This window comes from Oreochromis niloticus, linkage group LG23 (genome assembly GCF_001858045.2).
Source record: "Oreochromis niloticus isolate F11D_XX linkage group LG23, O_niloticus_UMD_NMBU, whole genome shotgun sequence".
NCBI classification, from domain to species: Eukaryota; Metazoa; Chordata; class Actinopteri; order Cichliformes; family Cichlidae; genus Oreochromis; species Oreochromis niloticus.
Genome location: NC_031986.2, coordinates 44,229,570 through 44,247,671, shown reverse-complemented (window position 1 = coordinate 44,247,671; position 18,102 = coordinate 44,229,570). Strand labels below are relative to the sequence as shown.

At 41.7% G+C, this 18,102-nt stretch overlaps 1 protein-coding gene across 2 annotated transcripts; it reads left to right on the top strand.

Moving 5' to 3' along the window:
• The first annotated feature begins 470 nt into the window (after nt 1–470).
• Nucleotides 471–17,509, top strand: sin3b (SIN3 transcription regulator family member B). 2 transcript variants are annotated; one of them, XM_005479151.3, is made up of 19 exons: nt 471–869; nt 2,008–2,114; nt 2,741–2,894; nt 3,934–4,296; nt 4,438–4,593; nt 4,923–5,051; nt 5,764–5,853; nt 6,020–6,138; nt 6,410–6,623; nt 8,846–8,962; nt 9,108–9,346; nt 9,780–9,963; nt 10,747–11,602; nt 12,511–12,680; nt 12,774–12,947; nt 15,047–15,139; nt 15,250–15,344; nt 15,867–16,065; nt 16,229–17,509. In XM_005479151.3, the coding sequence occupies exons 1-19, from the start codon at nt 759–761 to the stop codon at nt 16,463–16,465; spliced, it is 3,807 nt and encodes a 1,268-aa protein (XP_005479208.1). In that variant the 5' UTR covers nt 471–758; the 3' UTR covers nt 16,466–17,509. The 2 variants fall into 2 exon arrangements, with proteins under 2 accessions (XP_005479208.1, XP_005479209.1); XM_005479152.4 differs by lacking the exon at nt 471–869 and adding an exon at nt 1,105–1,426.
• Nucleotides 17,510–18,102: the final 593 nt, after the last annotated feature.

The following is an 18,102-nucleotide window of genomic DNA, read 5'->3' as shown; positions in this document are numbered from 1 at the left end:
TTTCTTCTTTGCGTCCTCATATCCATTGAAGTTGTTTAAAACTGCCTCTGGCTCCTGCGTTGGAAAACCAAGCTGAATCCATTGTGAATGCCCTCTGAATGAGCCGTAGGTGTCTATCAATAGCCCTGTATCGATCTTTCTCACAGTCGGCATTCGGTCCACCGTCGAGCTCGTATTCGTGGGCACCGTTGTGGAGTGTGCAACCATCCTTTGCATGGAGTAGCGCTGCTCCTTTGTAGCAGTGAAGGGGGAGTGGAGCAATCTGATTCTTGTGAACTCAGCTCCTCCCATCGCTGCGACTGCGCAGTTCAATTTTTCACTTTTTTTAATTTTTTTAATTTTTTTTTTCACTCCTACTCTGGCTTCCGGACGCCAAGACAGAGCGCTGCCGCCGAATTTAAAGAGACAGGCTTTAGTTTTTTTTAAATACGAAAAACGGTAACCATTGTCTCTGGGCTTATTTTCCGATACTTCTCGCCTGGGCTCGTTTAATTCGATGGTGATGTTTCATCAAAGTCACCGAGAGTAGCAGGTTGTCTGTCATCAACCTTCATTCTGCTGGATTTCCCGTCCTTTTTTTTTTTTTTTTTTTTTTGCCTCTGTACCTAGACTGTCCAGCTAGGCAGAGTAGGGTTGCTTGCTGGCAGGCTGGCTTCCCGACCGAGAGCAAGGTTTGTCGGCTAGCCAACAACTGGAGGTAACGCCGAAGCTTCCCTCAAGTTGTGGTAGCGGCTCTCGAGCCTCCTGTCGCCGGGATAATGGCGAAGATTCAGGCGCACAGCACCGCGAAGCAAATAAACCAAATTCAAGACAAGCCTTACGTTATAACACAAAAGCAAGTGCAGCAGCAGCACTTCCAGAAGCTGAAGGTAAGGAGACAACGGACATGACAAGGGAAAAGTGGCTGAGAGTCAGAACCATTTTGTTCGTCGGATCATTGCATTGGATTTGAGGCTTTTTTTTTCTCTTTCTCTCTACTGTCGTCGAGAGTAGTGAAAGGAACGGCTGGCTAACGTTAGTTAGCTCGCTGGCCTATTAAAAGTAATTCATTGCTAAACAGCCTAACGTTGACATTTAATGTTGGATTTAGAAGCTGTGTTTCGTTTAGTGTATGTGCGAGTGACAGTGGAGTGGCACAGTTAGTGGTACTTTCTCATTTGCCATATCAATAAGTGCTTCTGTGAGCAAACGTTAACTCAGACCTCGTTTGTGGGAAGTTCCTCCTTGTTCGTTTTTTCAGCCACCCCGAACAAAGTGGAGGACGTCAGCCAGGCTAGCCAAGAACGGCTATTTCACTTCATTAGCAGCTTCAGTACACGTTTCTTTGTTATAGTAGTGTTTTAATATGTCGTACTGTTTTTGCCAACGCGACACTGTTGGCCGGGGACCAGCTGTGACTAAACATATTGTATAAATTTGTATGCGGGTAGGTGTTGCAAGTGTTGGTGGAGTTATTATCGTCAGTCGACTGGCTAAACGTTAGCTACAACAACCCTCTTTAAGATGTGGACTATTTGTGACAATGGCTTGTGTGAAGACATTTTTTCCCCCTTTAGCGCAACCTAAACTAGCCTAGCTGTGGTAGCGAAAGAAAGCAGTGGAGTAATGAACAAAAGCTGCCTGGTGTCTCTTGTGTATGCCCAGTTATTTATTTATTTTAGCGTTAGTTGTACAGCTTGTACTGCTAACCAGAGGATTTGTTGATGTTGCACTTTGGCTGATAGTGAAGAAATCGGTCAGCATTCACGTAACTTCACGTATGCAGCACTGAGACAAATCTGTACGATGGGGCTACCTGTAATTTCATAGTACAAATCGCAAATAAATGCATTTATTAATAAATGCAAAACGTAGCATTTGAAATCTGTAAACAAGCTTTGTAGCTGTAAAATTATCTACCGTGAGCACCATGACTGGATGCTGGGGAAAATGCTGCTCCATACATCCAGCTGAGGCTGTCTGTGCTTTGCTCTGTACTGATTTTTCCTTCTTCTTCTCCATGTTTAGGTTGAAGATGCCTTGTCATATCTGGACCAAGTCAAAATTCGTTTTGCGAATGACCCTGGGATATATAACAAGTTTCTCGACATCATGAAGGAGTTCAAGTCGCAGAGGTATCATTGGGCATTTATGCAAACAAACCACAAGTAACTACTATACAGGGGCACACAGGGAACACAGGGAACACACTGATTTCTGTTGTGCAGTTTTTAAGGGAGGTGGTCCAGATCCACTTTAAAATACAGTGGGATCTTCATTTCCCCATACGCCACCAAGTGTTATGAAATTCAGCTTAATGGTTTTTGTATAATCTTGTGACCAACTGGCAGCTGTACCTCTGCTAAGGTGAAAACCAGAAGTAATAGGAGTTCTAGTAATGCATTCTTAATGACATACATTCCCATACATATTCTTTAGATGGTGATTGTGCTGCTTGTGTATGGAGTTTCATTACGTTGTGCAGTTTAATCCTTGACTAGTTCTGTTTCACAATCTGGAGTTTATCAGTGCATATGATACTGCACATAGCTTCTTACTATAATTATGCGACAGGTATTATTATCTTGAAATTAAACGAGGACTAAAAGCATTTCCTCTTTGCTTCTTTTTCTTTAAAGCTAACTTGTATAGCGCTTATTAATAACTTGTTTTCTGTTTGTGCTTTGTGGTGTTTGAGAGAAGTACTTAATCAGTGTTTCTCAACCAAACTTCTAAAGTATCCGTATGTCTTCTGAAATAGCATCGACACACCGGGAGTGATAAACCGTGTATCACAACTGTTTCATGGACACCCAGACCTCGTCTTGGGCTTCAATGCCTTCTTGCCACCGGGGTATCGGATAGAGGTCCCTAAGAATGGGATGGCTTTCCTTCAGTCTCCTTTCTCTGCACAGGTAAGATACTCTTTTTAAAGAAAAACATGCTTTCTGCTTTACTGATATCTGAATACAATGTACAGCAGGGTATGCTGACGGCATTATATGTTTAAGACCACAGAACATCTTAGGAGGAAACAGGTGTGCTTCTACTGCCCTGAACTTCAGCTGAATGATCTGCCTGAAAAAGCCCTCACGAAGGTTTCACTACAAAATGTGACAGCAGATTTGTCTGTCTGGTAGTTGAACAAAATTTCAGCTGGAGTTCTGCTTCTTCCTGTGCATGTTTGGCTGAAACAAGCACTTAAATCCCATCACAAAGAGCCAAATATATACAAGTTGTATATAAAAAGAATTTCAGAGATTAGGAATCTATGTTAGACTTTAAAAGAATTTTACGGTCTGATACAAAAATAACTACACTGAGGAATTTGTAATGATTTCACTCGGTGGCATTCAAAACCTATTTGGTCCGTGTCAGATTGAGTTAAACTTTTATATGTTTAAGCTCTTTCAGTTTCTGTGTACAATTTTATTATTTTAAAGTAAAAGCTGGGAACTAACTTCCAGTGATGTTTTGTTCTGAGAGATGGATCGTGCTTAGGTAGTGGATGGCAAGATAATGGGATTTGGGCAATCTTAGGTGTAATGTTAGTGTGACTTGGGATTTGCATCAGAACTACTTTCCTTTAATACTGAATTTAGATTACAAACACATTTATATAAACATCCAGTGACAGTCTGCATGATGCATGCTTTTCTTTTCTAAAACCTATGCAAGTTTAGGTAAGCTTTTTCTGTTAAATAATTTTTTTATATTTAGTGTTTTATGTTTACTGTGTACCTTTTGTCTACAATTACAATTGTTATTGTGTTATATAGAGTTTATACACTGCTAAGGGAGGGATTTAAAACAAACCCACAGAGCCAACGTATGTTTGAATGTTTAATATAAAGCACATTAAAGCTGGTGCTCCTGCACCAGCATATACAAACAGATATTTCTCCCCAAGTAGTAAATAAACGGTCTTTTTCTTAATGCATCTCTCGTGTGCAGGTATCCCCAAGCCCACAGGGGAAGAGTCCCGTCGCTCCTGCTGTTGCTGCGACCTCGGGTAGTGCCTCTTCCTCTCACTCTGAAGTGGGACCTGCCCAGACCAGTGAAGTCAAGGTGGCCACAACAGAGCCCCTGTCTTCGTCAGCAGCAGGACCTCCAGAGCCTCCCAGCAGACTTTCTCTTCCCCTGACCAGCAGAGAGAGCCAAAATCCAGCAGCCACCTCATCTGTGTCCCCGCCTGCCTCAGAGACGAGCCCCGTAGAATTTGATAGCGCCATCAGCTATGTCAACAAGATTAAAAACCGTTTCCTGGACCATCCAGAGATCTATAGAGCCTTCCTAGAAATTCTTCACACATATCAGGTACTGTAGAAGTAAGGCCATTAATACTGCATATTCATAGCATAAAAGGTGTAGGATTTTTATTTGCAGTTTCTGAGTTTTGTTTTTATTTTGTGTGTGTGTGTGTCCTATATCTATCTCTCCACCCCAACAACATTTCAGAAGGAACAGCTGGAGGTGAAGGAGAGTCGAGGCAGTCGAGGCAGCAGTGGGATGACAGAAGATGAGGTGTTTTCTAAAGTTGCCAGTCTCTTCAAGGGACAAGAAGACCTGCTGGCTGAGTTTGGACAATTCTTGCCCGATGCCAAGAGATCACTGGTGAGTTGAGCAGCAGTAGATGGATATTTCTGATGTTCCACTTTGGAAGCAGATGAAAATCTGCACAGTTTGAACAGAAACAATTTGCAGTTGGGCATGAAAGCAACATTTCTCATTTCCAGTTATTTTAACACAGTTTACAACAGTGACATTTTGTATATTTACTGCTCTGAAACGCCATCATGATAATATTCGCATATTCACAGTGAAGTGCCGCTTTTGAACAGCTGAATATATAACTTGTCAAAAACGTTTTTCTGTCAGTCGGTTCCCAAAGTCCCAAGAAGTACAACTGAGCTTTTTTTGTCCATGTGCCTCCTCTTCTGTAGTTCACAGGCAGTTCGCTCACCGGGGGGAAAGAGCAGCTGAAAAGGACAGAAGAAGAGGACATGATAACCAAACAGAACAAAAAGAGACCGAGGCCCATACTTCTCCAGCATATGTCCCCACTGCTCAAGGTAGGTTCTTCGCTCTTCAGCGGGTCAGTGAAAGAGACAAAAGCTGTGCATTATGAGCAAAAACAATAGGTCTGTTATATGCTAATTTTTTATGATTGTTTCTGCAACTTCATCATCTTGTGAAATAAGGTGTAAAATTTTGACGTATTCACGATTAATTAAAGAGAGAGAGAGAGATGGAGCTTTGAAAGAAACCATTCTTGTTACAGACACTACAGAACATCTGTTACCATTGTGGACTTTATATTTTATTTTATACTTTTTATTTATTTTTATTTTATTTTACTTTGGTAAATTTTCATATACAGATAAATAAGTATGTGTTAAGTAACACAGTAACAGTTTAATTGAAAACAACTTACTGAGTATCAGGTTTTTAAATCTGCAACATTATTGAGTCATTTCAATAAGTTAATGTGTTGCATGTAAGCAACATGATGTATGCCATTTACTGGACACTATGGACACTACAGCCTGCAACATACTGGACAAAATGTGTCTCAGAAACCTGTAACATAATTACCGAGTATTTGCATTCCTTTACTTCATTTCATCAGCACCAACTCATTTGCTAGAAAATAATTTTGTGTTGCACAAACAAACTTGTTTCTTTAAAAGTTTCAACAGCTGTTTGGGATTTTCCAAAAGCAGTCACAGACACTTTGATAATTAAAGTTTGTGATGTTCAGATTTTATTCTTTTCTTTATTTAGAAAAAAATGAAGTATTCCTGTACCAAAGATCAGTCCTTTGCTTCGGTTGGCAAACATGGAGTCTTAAGAGAATTTTCCTTCTTTGATAAGGTGAGGGATTATTCTTCTGGCCTGTAATTCTGGATTTTATTTATTTAATTTTTTATACTAAATTTTTAATCCCATAATGTTTCCTCTTTTTTTTTTTTTTTTTTTAAACAGAAACTTTTTTTAAAGTGATTGAGCGAATTTTATTGTCAACCCAACTGTCGTTTAGGTTCGTCGCCTGTTTAAAAGCCAGGAAGTATATGAGAACTTCCTGCGCTGCATCGCCTTGTTTAACCAAGAAGTTGTTTCAGGAGCTGAGCTGCTACAGCTTGTTACTCCTTTCTTGGGGTGAGTGGATGGAAAGAATTTTGAGATGGATAAAAAGAGACAAACTAATGTGGAAATGGTTTGTGATGCTAATATCCAGCGTTAGTGCAGCAAAGGGCAACAAATATTAAGACATTGTTTGTTTTTTTTGTTTTCAGATAGGACATTCAGGTCAACTTTACAAATTTGAAAGTTATCTCTAAATGGTCGTCACATGGCTTTTTATACTAGCCGAGAATACCAGATGTACTTCAATTATCTGTCATTAATAATTTTGTCCATATCCTTGCAGGAAGTTTCCTGAACTGTACACACAGTTCAAGTCATTTCTCGGGGACAAAGAGCTCTCTCATGCTGTGTCAGGGCTGTCGGATCGTTACATGGAGGGAGGAGGGGGCAGGGAGGTGGATTATGCCTCCTGCAAGCGCCTGGGGTCCAGCTATAGAGCACTGCCCAAGACCTACCAGCAGCCTAAATGCAGTGGGCGCACGGCCTTATGCAAGGAGGTATATCTACTTAGATTTTACCAAACAAAAATCACTGCATCATTTCATTGCTTAAAGTCATCTGTGTGCATTTTAGCCCCTTTCATCTGTTCCTTTATATTTGACAGCATCTTAACATGTTGGCTTGATGTCTGAATTTAAATGTTTATTTTCTTTCAACATAGCACAAGTTTGAACTGCATGCATAGAAACTGATGTATAGATACGCACAATATTATGATTCCTGTTATTTTTGCATGCCTCTTTTGTGCCTTTGTCCCTCGCTCAGCTCACCTAAGAATGTCATTGTTTTTGAGGACTCCCTAAACCTAACATAACATGAGGGGGTGGGCGAGGTTGCCACCTGAAGTTTCTGTCTCACACCTTCAGGCTGCCAAATATGAGGATGTCTCAAAGCTCTTCCTTTATGAAAACAGCTGCTGTGTATGTTAGTGAGCTCTTATGCACACAGGGCTGAATCTGGCTAACAAGTTTTTTTTCTTTTTTGTTTTTTTCCCCCACATTTATTTCATCATCAACCCTGGTTGATAAACATCAGAGTCCATAAGTTACAGCTTGCATGCTTTTAGCCGTTTGAGGTAAACGCGCAGGCTTTTACAAAATCACACTTCTTGAGTGTCGACTTTCCCTCTTTAAGTTTGTTTGACTTGAATATTAAATGACAAATTTGATCAACTTAACACTGAATCGTCCAAGCATAACGGCTCCTAACTCAAGTGATGAATCGGTGTTGTCTACACGTAACACTCAACTAATCAATTTAGTTTTCTAATCAGTTGTTTTTTAGAAAAATTTTACTATCACTATGTTTTAAAACCATGCCATTTTGAATCAGTATAATGCCAACAGTAACAGTTTGACAGGCATAAAATAATATTTCTAGGCCAGCAGATTGAGTCCTAAAAAGCTATTAGCAGAAACTTGTCATTTCTCAGCATGGTGTGCAGTGTGTCCTTAAAAAATTTGAGGGAACTGGAAAACCGGACAAGTGGCAGACAAAATAAGTGTCAAACCTAAAAAATTCTCTACAGCTGATGAACAGTATCTGAAAGTCATGTCCTTAAGAAATGGGGAAAATAAAATCCAGCAAAGACCTGATGTGGAATCTTTCAGTTGATCATCTAACCATATCCCTGATCAGTATCTAACAGGAAATAACACTGTATAAATAATTCCCTTTTCAAAACTCTGAATAACCACAGTGATGTACAAGACTCTGACCTCATATGTGACCTCATATGTCACTTTATGTATCACTGATGTAACGTTTTACAGATATAGTGAATATCTTGTGCTCCAGAGAGCCATCATTGCTCTCTTTCCGACTGTTGTGGGCGTGTCTGAATGAAGCTGCGAGTCAGTCTTCTCACATTTTCTCACACTTTATTGCCACCTGTATTTTAGTGAAATGGTGGGAAACCAACGGGGGAAAAGTGTGTTGCTTGTGCATGTGTTTCTGTCTCGAGTGCAAAGTACACAAAAACAGGAACTCACTTTTGAAAACGTTGAACCATAGCAAAAGGTTACACATTCAGTTAGGAGCACATGTATACACAGATGTACTGTTTGCTCAGCAGTATGCACATAGTGTGACCACCTAAGAGAAACTTTGGCCCTAATGCCATATTACGATTGTAATTTCAGAAGTGTCTGTTACTTAGCAGTCATCAGGAGCATGTTGAGGGGAAGAAATCCTAATTAATGGCCTAGTAGCTGTTAGTGGATTATGGTTATGCAGAATAAGATGAGTACAGTAAGGACAGGGAGACAGTATGTACCTTAAAGATGTTTTTCCTTTTCTCATAGAAAAGTTTCAAATAACAAAGGCAGCATATGTACAAGTAATCACTGAGGCTCAGCCTCCAGGCTGCTTTAAATCTTTCCTGCATGTTTTTCTTACTTCTGGCTCTGTTTGATGTCATAAAGAGAGCATAGCCCTAAAATATGCCTTCTTGATAAAGCATGCTGTCAGCATGGCCGCCTCGCGTACCCTCTCTTCAAATATTTTGGGTGTGAGGGGCACCCAATCAGTAGAAAGATGCCTTAAAGGGATCTGTGCTACAGCAGATTGATCAGGCGATGATATTGTAACTTAATTGTACTTTCTAAAGTCTAGAGTAAAAATATCAAGGTGTAAATGAGCATAAAAAGCAATCTTTAAAGTGTTACCACAGAAAAGTGTGTTGGCATGAAAACTTATGTTTTTATCTGTATGTGTACAGGTATTGAATGACACCTGGGTGTCTTTCCCCTCCTGGTCAGAAGATTCAACCTTTGTTAGCTCCAAGAAGACTCCTTATGAGGAGCAGCTGCATCGCTGTGAGGATGAAAGATTTGAGGTATGTGCATCTTAATGAGTGTTTTTAACAAGTAGAAAATATATTTTGTGACCCCGAGGATGTTTTATTCTTAAACATGTATATTGCGTGTAGCTAAGCTTTAGAAGATGCCCTCTAAAAGCCGTCTCTAACACTTATTCTTTAGTTGGATGTTGTTCTGGAGACAAACTTGGCCACCATCAGAGTCCTAGAGAGTGTCCAGAAGAAGCTGTCTCGCCTCTCACCAGAGGACCAGGACCGATTCAGATTAGACGACTGCCTGGGCGGCACCTCTGAGGTCATCCAGCGTCGTGCTGTGTATCGTATCTATGGCGACAAAGCCCCTGAGATCATCGAGGGCCTGAAGAGGAGTCCTGCTACTGCTGTGCCTGTGGTGCTGAAGAGGTCAGGACAATCTCTTTATCTCAGAATTCCCCAGTGACATCTGACATGTGCAGACACTTTAAGCATTATAGCTACAATATTCTTTCATATGCATATGAAATAGCAGGATGTTGAACCAACACAGCTAATGTTTACATCACTGTGGCTATAGTAGGAAAACTGTTGATTATACTTCTGTTTACATGACCAGCTGAGAGATTTAAGCAAGTGACAATATGATGGGAATATTCAGCTGCTGACAGCGTGAGCAAGATCCTTGTATCAACATGGAGGTCTTTGTGCACCCTGCTACACGAATAGTGCTTTCTGAAGAACTGCCTTTTTCCTTCCAGTCTAACATGTGAAAAAACAAACACACTGTGGTGACAAAATAGATTAAAGTACATGAATGTTTTTTTAGGCATCAACTTTAAAGCTTTTCTTTCCTCTCCAGGTTGAAAGCTAAGGAGGAAGAGTGGAGAGAGGCCCAGCAGGGTTTCAATAAGATTTGGAGGGAGCAGTACGAGAAGGCCTACCTGAAGTCCCTCGACCACCAAGGAGTCAACTTCAAACAGAACGATATGAAGGCCCTGCGGTCAAAAAGTCTTCTTAATGAGATTGAAAGCATCTACGACGAGGTAAACACTCCTCTATCCGCGACCTTGAATGGTGATGAAAAGATAACGAGGTGTGAAGCCTGATATAGCAGTCCTGCATAATCGCTTTTGTATAATCATAAGAAGAGTCAGACTCAATGAGAGGGCATAAAAGTGTTCATTATAGTGTAACCTGAATATTATCCTCTCACATTTTCTAAAATTTAAAAAGATTATTCTGGTGCTTACAATTCATCAGTCAGGTGCACCACATGCGTCACCTGACTGAAGTTGCATATTTATAACTTCCGGCGCAGCCTGTTACAGCAGCTCTGCTCATTCTGAGTTTCTTTCTTTCTTTCTTTCTGGGTAATCCCTATGAGCCAAAATCCCTGGGCAAAGCTCTGACCACCAGCCCCGCCTCCTGCTGTTCAAACCTTTTGTTTGTCATGGACAGCCAATTAGAGGACAGCTAACGTATGCGGAGGGTGGACTTAAAGGGGGAGGAGCTAAAACAGTTTTTCCAGACAGGAGATGAGTTGAGTGCCTGAACTGAAACAAATAAGCATTACTATGAATTGTGAGTCCATGCAAAGCTACAGTAGCATTTGTAGTAAGAACATGGAGCTATATAGTTTTCCTTAAATGGCTTTGCTCTCATAATGAAGATGGTGTTTCAGTCAAAAGCTTCAGAGCAACAGAGTAAAGGACATTGAGTGCAGGTCTTGTTGTTTTTTTGTTGAAGGGATTTGTCAGAGTTCAGTGAAACCTCAAAGGTTTCCACTTTTCTGCTTGGCCTGTCTGATTTTCTTCTTTTTACCTCAGCGTCAGGAGCAGAGCACAGAAGAAGGTGGTGTTGGCCAACAAAGCCGTAATGGTTCAGCCTCATCCAGTGAACCTCACATGGTGTTTACTTATGAGGACAAACAAATCCTGGAGGATGCTGCCTCACTCATCATCTACCACGTTAAACGACAGCCAACCATTCACAAAGATGACAAGGACCACATCAAACGCATCATCCAGCACTTTGTCCCCGACCTGTTCTTCTCCCGCCGCGGCGAGCTCAGTGATACTGAAGAATGGACGGATGAGGAGGCTGAGCCGGAAGAGGGAGGCGATAAAGGAGGAGGTGGAACCGCCACCACCGCAGCAGGCGGAGGAGGAAATGGTAATAATGCATCAGGAGCAGCAGCCAGCAGTTGTCAGTCTCAGCCCCAACCTGTCCAATCACAGTCCCAGACCCAGTCCCAACCGCAGCAGCAGCTCAACGGAGAGTCCAGGAGGAGGCGCTGCAGCCCATCCCAACCTGCAGAAAACGAAGCCTCGACCACCTCAAGCAGCATAAGCCAGCCTGCTGGATCCACACCGACCCCGGGGTCTACACCTATGGAGATGAGCTCGGGTGCAGCCGGGGAGAAGGTGGACCTTCGTGACCCCGAAGCAGAGCACCAAAAGGAGCTGGATGGTGTCTACAACCTGTTTTTTGTCAACAACAACTGGTATTTCTTTTTGCGGCTGCACCAGACTCTGTGTTCGCGGCTGCTGCGGGTTTACCGACAAGCAGAACGGCAGCTGCTGGAGCATCGAGCTGAGCAGAGCAGAGAGAGGCTGCTGATGGCAGAGGGACGGAGGGAAAAGGCGTGTGACCTCGCTATGGAGCTCCGCCTCAAACAGCCCAGTAAGTCCAGTCTGTGTTTACAGTTACATCTTAAGTCGTCAGGTGTTTGATTTTTAAGTGGGGTTGGTCAGCTGTGATGTAGACAGGTAAGCTCAGTGTGGGTGGATTTATTCCAGATCACTGAGCAATAATCACACGCTGTAATATACAAGTTACTTCATCAAGACGATTAGATAATTGGTTTCAATAAATGTGCACTGAATCAGAATGTGCTTTTAAATTGGTGTAAGTCACACTTTAGCAAACATTAATCTTATTTAAAGGAAATAATGTTCCAGATATGTTGAAACATTTCTGTTTTTAAAACAGCACGGCTATGAACACTAAAATAAACTGGGGGAAAATGAATATTCTACTAATGCTACGTGTACTGTAAACCTTTATTTAGTTGACTTTGTTCATACTCTGAGTGTTGTAGTAGCATTGTTGTTGTTTTTTTTAGGGAAGAAATCTGTGGTGAAAGACTTTTTTTGATGCTCTGAACAGATTTGCAGGACCTGTATGGACCAGTTAAAGGCACTTTAACTGGTCCATACCTGACCTAAAAGTCTGTTTAGGACTAGGTTAACCGGTTATTAAAAACAAACTAAATTCTTGTTCAGCATATTGCAAGCTGTACATGTAGAGTGTCTTAGGCCACAATATTACATTCCTTGTAATATAAAACACAGAAAAAACTCTTGTTTGAGAAAATTTAAAATATTTGGTCATTTTAACCGATAGTTTCTAATAACTGACCTGTTGCTGCAACCCTTCTTCAGATCAGTACAAACACACATCAGGCCTGCCTTTTGTAAATAGCTGCTTTTGGTTGCCAGGACAGTGGGACAGGGTCTCCACTGCACATCCACACGGATGATTTAATGAGCAGCTGCTCTAACAAAAGTGCTGTCCTTTCCCTTCCACAGGTGAGGTGGAGTTAGAGGAGTATTACCCAGCTTTCCTCGATATGGTGCGCAGTTTGCTTGATGGTAACCTGGACTCTACACAATATGAGGACACGCTGAGGGAGATGTTCACCATCCACGCCTATATCGGCTTCACCATCGACAAAGTCATCCACAACATCATCCGACAGGTATGCAGTTTCACACACAGGTTAATTCTGTAAGTCCCGTGACTCTGTAATGTGAATACTAGCATATTCTAATATTTACCTCTTTGACTAAAGTTGCAGCACCTGGTGAGCGACGAGGTGTGTCTGCAAGTGGTTGACCTTTACCTGGCTGAGAGGAAACGAGGGGCAGCCGGGGGGAACCTGTCCTCACAGTGTGTTAGAGCAGCTTGGGAGACCAGCTACCAGTGGAAAGCTGAGCGAGTGATGGCTGAAGAGAACTGCTTCAAGGTGAGCACAGTGGATTAAACGCTTGGGCCTGACACACAGCTGTTGTTTGAAGTAGTGAAACTATTTCAGATTATCCTTCTCTGCAGTAAAAATATGCTGCTCTGCAGTTTCACAGGACAGTAAAAATTTCAGAGGACTAAATGTACCCATAAAAGGAAAGTGCATCACTTAAGCTGTTTTTGTAAAGGAATGTTTTACGGACAGGGATCGTGATTGTAGGAAAACAAAAGCCAGCTCACTCATCCAGTCCAAGTATTGGAGGGTTTTTTTTCCCAAGGATTCATTCTTTACATTTTTCTCGTGCTGTTCGAGGCCTTTCGTGCAGTCGATTGAAATTTCACCTTCCAACTAATGACTGAGATTTAACTACATTTTTGTGGACCTGAAATTATTTTATGTAACGACAGCCAGCTGTACCACAGCGTGATAAACACATTTACACTTCAATATAATCAGATGCTACCTTTCTCTGGTACTAACGCTTTGATAACAGGTGTTGAATACTTGATTACCGGTTGTAGAAGAATGGACATGCTTTTCTGGGATCCAAACAGTTTGCTTGCTTGTTTGTGTTTTTTTATAGATGTTATTATTCAAATGAGAAAGCAGTACAGTGTTGAGAAATTTTATCTTTCAGGATTTGTTGATGTGCAAACCTCTCACCTTGCTGTACAGCCCTGTGAGCCCAGTAGGGGTCCCGAAGTGCATCACAGCAGAAAACACTAATTCAAGAAACTTTATGCATAATGATATTTATGACTATACATTAAAAAAAAACATGAAGGGCATTGAGAGAGTACCTCATTTGAAGTGTGACTCTAAGCACAAAAGTAGTGTAAGTAGTGGTTTCCTTAGAAATTTTAAGTACAAGTATAACATAACTGCTGAGCACCTTTTTTTAACAATGAGACTTAAGAATTTTAATCTTGTAACTCTTCAGGAGCTGCACAGTGTTGAATATTGGGATATTGACCTTGCTTGAAGCCCTCGTTTACCACCGTGTGACCGCATCAGTGCTTTGCATCTACCGTTTGGTCTCCCTGTCATGTGGAGATCAGCTAGCTTCAGCGCTCGGTTGAGTCATTTGTTTAGGTTTGGGTTGATTGTTTCTCCTCCTTGCATGCTGTCATGGCCTGGTGGTGGTTTTTTTTTTTTTTTTTTTTTTTGTGCCTCATCACGGTTGTTGTTTTCATGTTTAGCTTTCTTACAAATTTTGCTCAGCATGCGCTTTGTTGGAGGTTGCTGAACTCTCCTTCAGATACTAAATCGTCATCAGAGACTGACATGTTGCTCTTGCTCTCAGATATGCTTGGGCTTGTGTTGTGTGCATGCTAGGGATAATAAACGATATACTACTGACCGGACGGTATAACACTTTTGTGAGGAGGGCGGGGGGGGAGAGAGAGAGTGTATTATTGTGGACGGTATGATATGGCAGAACCAAGAACGCCACAACATGAGGCCACTTCTCCCTCTTGGCATCTCTTTGGTTGGGTACAGACTGTTTTTAATTTCTCTCCCAGATATCTGGCATACTGCTGTCCATCTTTGATTCAAGATGAATTCATTGTTTATGTTCATTTGTGCAGGAACTTTACTAAAAAGATTGAAAGATTGCAATGCAGATGTGCTTGTGTGCAATTCTACCAAAACAACACAAACCTGGTGATGATGATGATGTTAGATGTAGGTTGATTGGAAATGAGCCAGAGCTCAGCTCAGAGTGGAAGAAATATAAAAAAATAATCCGATCCAAACAGCAGAATGAGAATCACAGACAGACAAAGACGTTCAATGAAGGTGAACCAACAGCAGCAAAAAAACCCATAAGGGCCTTCTATAGACTAGTTGCTCCAAATATGTTTGGTACTGCCCCTCAGTGACCGTACACAGCTATAACATTCAGACTATGGTCTGCCGAGCGCTGCACAGCCACGTGGGGCCCTTTAGTTTGGGAAATTACAGTAAAGTAATTGTTTGAATAAAGCACAGGCCTTTGTCACATAGTTCTGTGCTATGCTGACTACATGTTTGGGTCATAGTTTTTATTCAGGTGTAGTGAGGTCATTCAAATGTGGGTTTTTTGTTTTTGTCATCAGGTGATGTTTATTCAAAACAAGGGTCAAGTGACAATGACCATCGAGCTGCTGGACACTGAGGAGGCCCAGGCTGATGACCCACTAGATGTTCAGGTAAACACTTATTTATTAACAATTTTTAAACTTGTTTACACGCCAGAAACTTGGAAATGAATAACTTGACTTTGATTAAACGCGTTGGAACTTGCTCTTTCCTCTGTTAGTGCCTGTCGAGCTACATGGAGCAGTTTGTAGGAACAGAGTCCAGTCTGTGCTCTCAAGCAGAGGGCTACTTCTTCAAACCCGTATTTCTGCCCAGGTATGACAGATGAATGAACATGGCGAAGACTTACTGCTTTAGGCTGTGTTTCTACTTATGTGACAGTATAAATATCAGCAGAATAAAGGTGTGACAGTGGAAATGGATCTGTAATATATTATATTTCATTATACTTGGAAAGAGAAACCAAAGTGCTTTTGAATTCCTGCACACCTTCTGCATTACGTGTCTTATTTTTAATAAACGTTGTGCTGTGATGGTGCATTTCTCTTTTATGTGTATTAGACTGGACGGAATTTGTTCAACTGAAAATCAAGTAAAACTTACAAAACTGTGTCCCCAAATTGATTTTGATTGATTTCATGTTTTTATGTTTGGTTCGTTGTGCCTCAGCTGGTAGCATTATGGGAACGCTCTGTCAAAGGTATCTGATGACAGATCTGCTGTCATCTCAGATAACATTTGTAAAGATCAACAGGGTATAACGGATGTCTTTCAGGCACCCTGAGAATATGTCAAGGCAGTTTTTTGTAATCCGCACCGTGTCTTGATTTTTTTCAGGAACCTTCGCCGTTTTCGCCGCTGGCAAGTGCGACAGGTGGAGGCGATGCGCTGCAGGAGAGAGTGGCACCGCCAGCTGGGCGTGGAAAACGCCGGCAGTCTCGACTGTCGATTTAAACTCAACACTCACAAGATGGTGTTTGTCATGAACTCTGAGGACTACATGTACCGCAGAGGGGCCCTCGTCAAGGCCAGGAAGGTAGGCTGGCATCTGAGTTTAATTTTAGACATCCGTCCTCTGCGTGGGTCTCGTCAGAGCTCTGCTGAAGAAAAGAAATCCAACCCTGCTAGTTTTCTGCTTGTTAAATCCGGTTTTGTCTCTCAGTGACAAGTCTCTGACAGTTTGTCTTCTTCCTTCACAGTCGCAGCACAGAGTGGCAGCGAACCAGCACGAACGCTTCGACAAGTGGCACCAGGGCTGGCTGACCAATCACGTTACAGCCTCGGCTGAACGCTCCGTACAGAACTGGCTAATGGGCGAAGATGAGGAGGATCTCATCCCCTGCAAGACTACCTGCCTCTCGACTGAAGTGAAGGGGCAGATGGTCAACAGATACCAGGTTCATTACAGCGGTAGCAAAGCCCCTTCTTCACCGTAGAGGCCTGCACAGAGATGGACAGTAATGCACACGCGCACACACACACACACACACACAGGTAAATGCATGAACGCAAAGGACATACGTACACTAAACACAGACATAAACAGCTGCAGTCGTGTCTCCACGTTCCTCCACGACGTGCTCGCTCATTCACTCTGACTCACGGATGAAGAAACTGGCAGAAATGCAGTGAGTCAGTGAGTGAGAGGAGTGACGATGTGGGGACGAGGGCCAACAGACAGTGAAGTAATCAATGAGAGCCAGCTCGGCCCTGATTGGCGGGACGAGGAACGCACCAGGACGAACGGAGTTCATCATCCTTTAGCATCTTCATCATTCGAGCTTCTGTGGTGGCAGTAACGTTTTTAAGGCTGACGGACAGAGTCAGCTGATCAGGTGAGGACTCATGAGATCATGGAATTTGTTTGAGAAATGTGAATGTCTGTTTTTTTTCTTTCTCTTTTCTTTTTTTAAGTCAAGTGTAGTTTTTAGCCTCTAAAGCCGGAGAGCCTGCCTGTGGGTCGGTTGGTTGGTTTCTGTGTGTTTATATGGGGAGATTATGGTAAACGTGTGTATGTATGTGTATCCTGCTCTCTTCATTTTTGTCTAATTGTAGGCCCACTGCAGGCTCTACAACTATAGTAAATGCGTTATTACTGTATGTGCATATATACACACAACAGGGATCCTGTATTTTTATATATGCATCTACACAGGTTGATCGATACATGTGGTTCTCTACAGTGTTTGCTGTCAGCCAACTCTTGATGTTTGTTGTTTATTTTTTTGTATTTCCCCCTTTTTTGTGTTGTAGCTAAACAAGTTATCACTGGGCAACAAGGAGTCCTTAAAATTAATTGGTTTAATATTAATGAAGATCAAATTGTATCATATTCATCACCAAATGTTTAATTTTGCATTGTTCTTTTTTTGCATACTGACATTGAAAATAAAATCGAAATATCAGTGTTAAAATAGAATGTATAACATTTATCCTGTATCAGTTATCATAAAATAAACAACCTAGTTGTGAACTTCTTAGATGTTGACTAGCAGCTTGTTTGTCGTTGAGTTTAACCAACACAGCCTCGCCGACGCAACTCAGTCACTGTTGAGGAGTGTCTGTGTGTGCAGATGGAGCCTGTAAAGTTCCTGTAAGACATGAGGAGATAATCTGACCGACAAAAACACCTGGAGCTCAAACGACAATAGTAGCAAACCTGCAGCTGCTTCGATAACTAAAGAGTCATTTATTTTTAAAAGGTATGTGCAAAAGTTTGACAGCCCACATTTAGATCTGACTTCCAAGGAGATGGACGCTCTTGAGCAATAGTTCTCCAGGCCTTCAGAGTTTTTCTGTAGACACTGGCTCATTATTTTACACAGTTGGAGTCCAGTGATGTACCTGTGAATAACTGAAGAATTAAAAATGCACCAAAACCAGTGTTGTAACAGACATCTTAGCACGTAGCTAACTTCATGTCACAAAACCGAATCTGTTGTTATTTCTTAGTTGAATCTATGAAACATGCCACAGATGAAACAGTTTGACAGACATGGAATAGTAACAAACTAAGTGATTAGCAAAAAAATCTGTGTCATTTAGAAAATTGAAGAAACTGGACGAGTAAAAA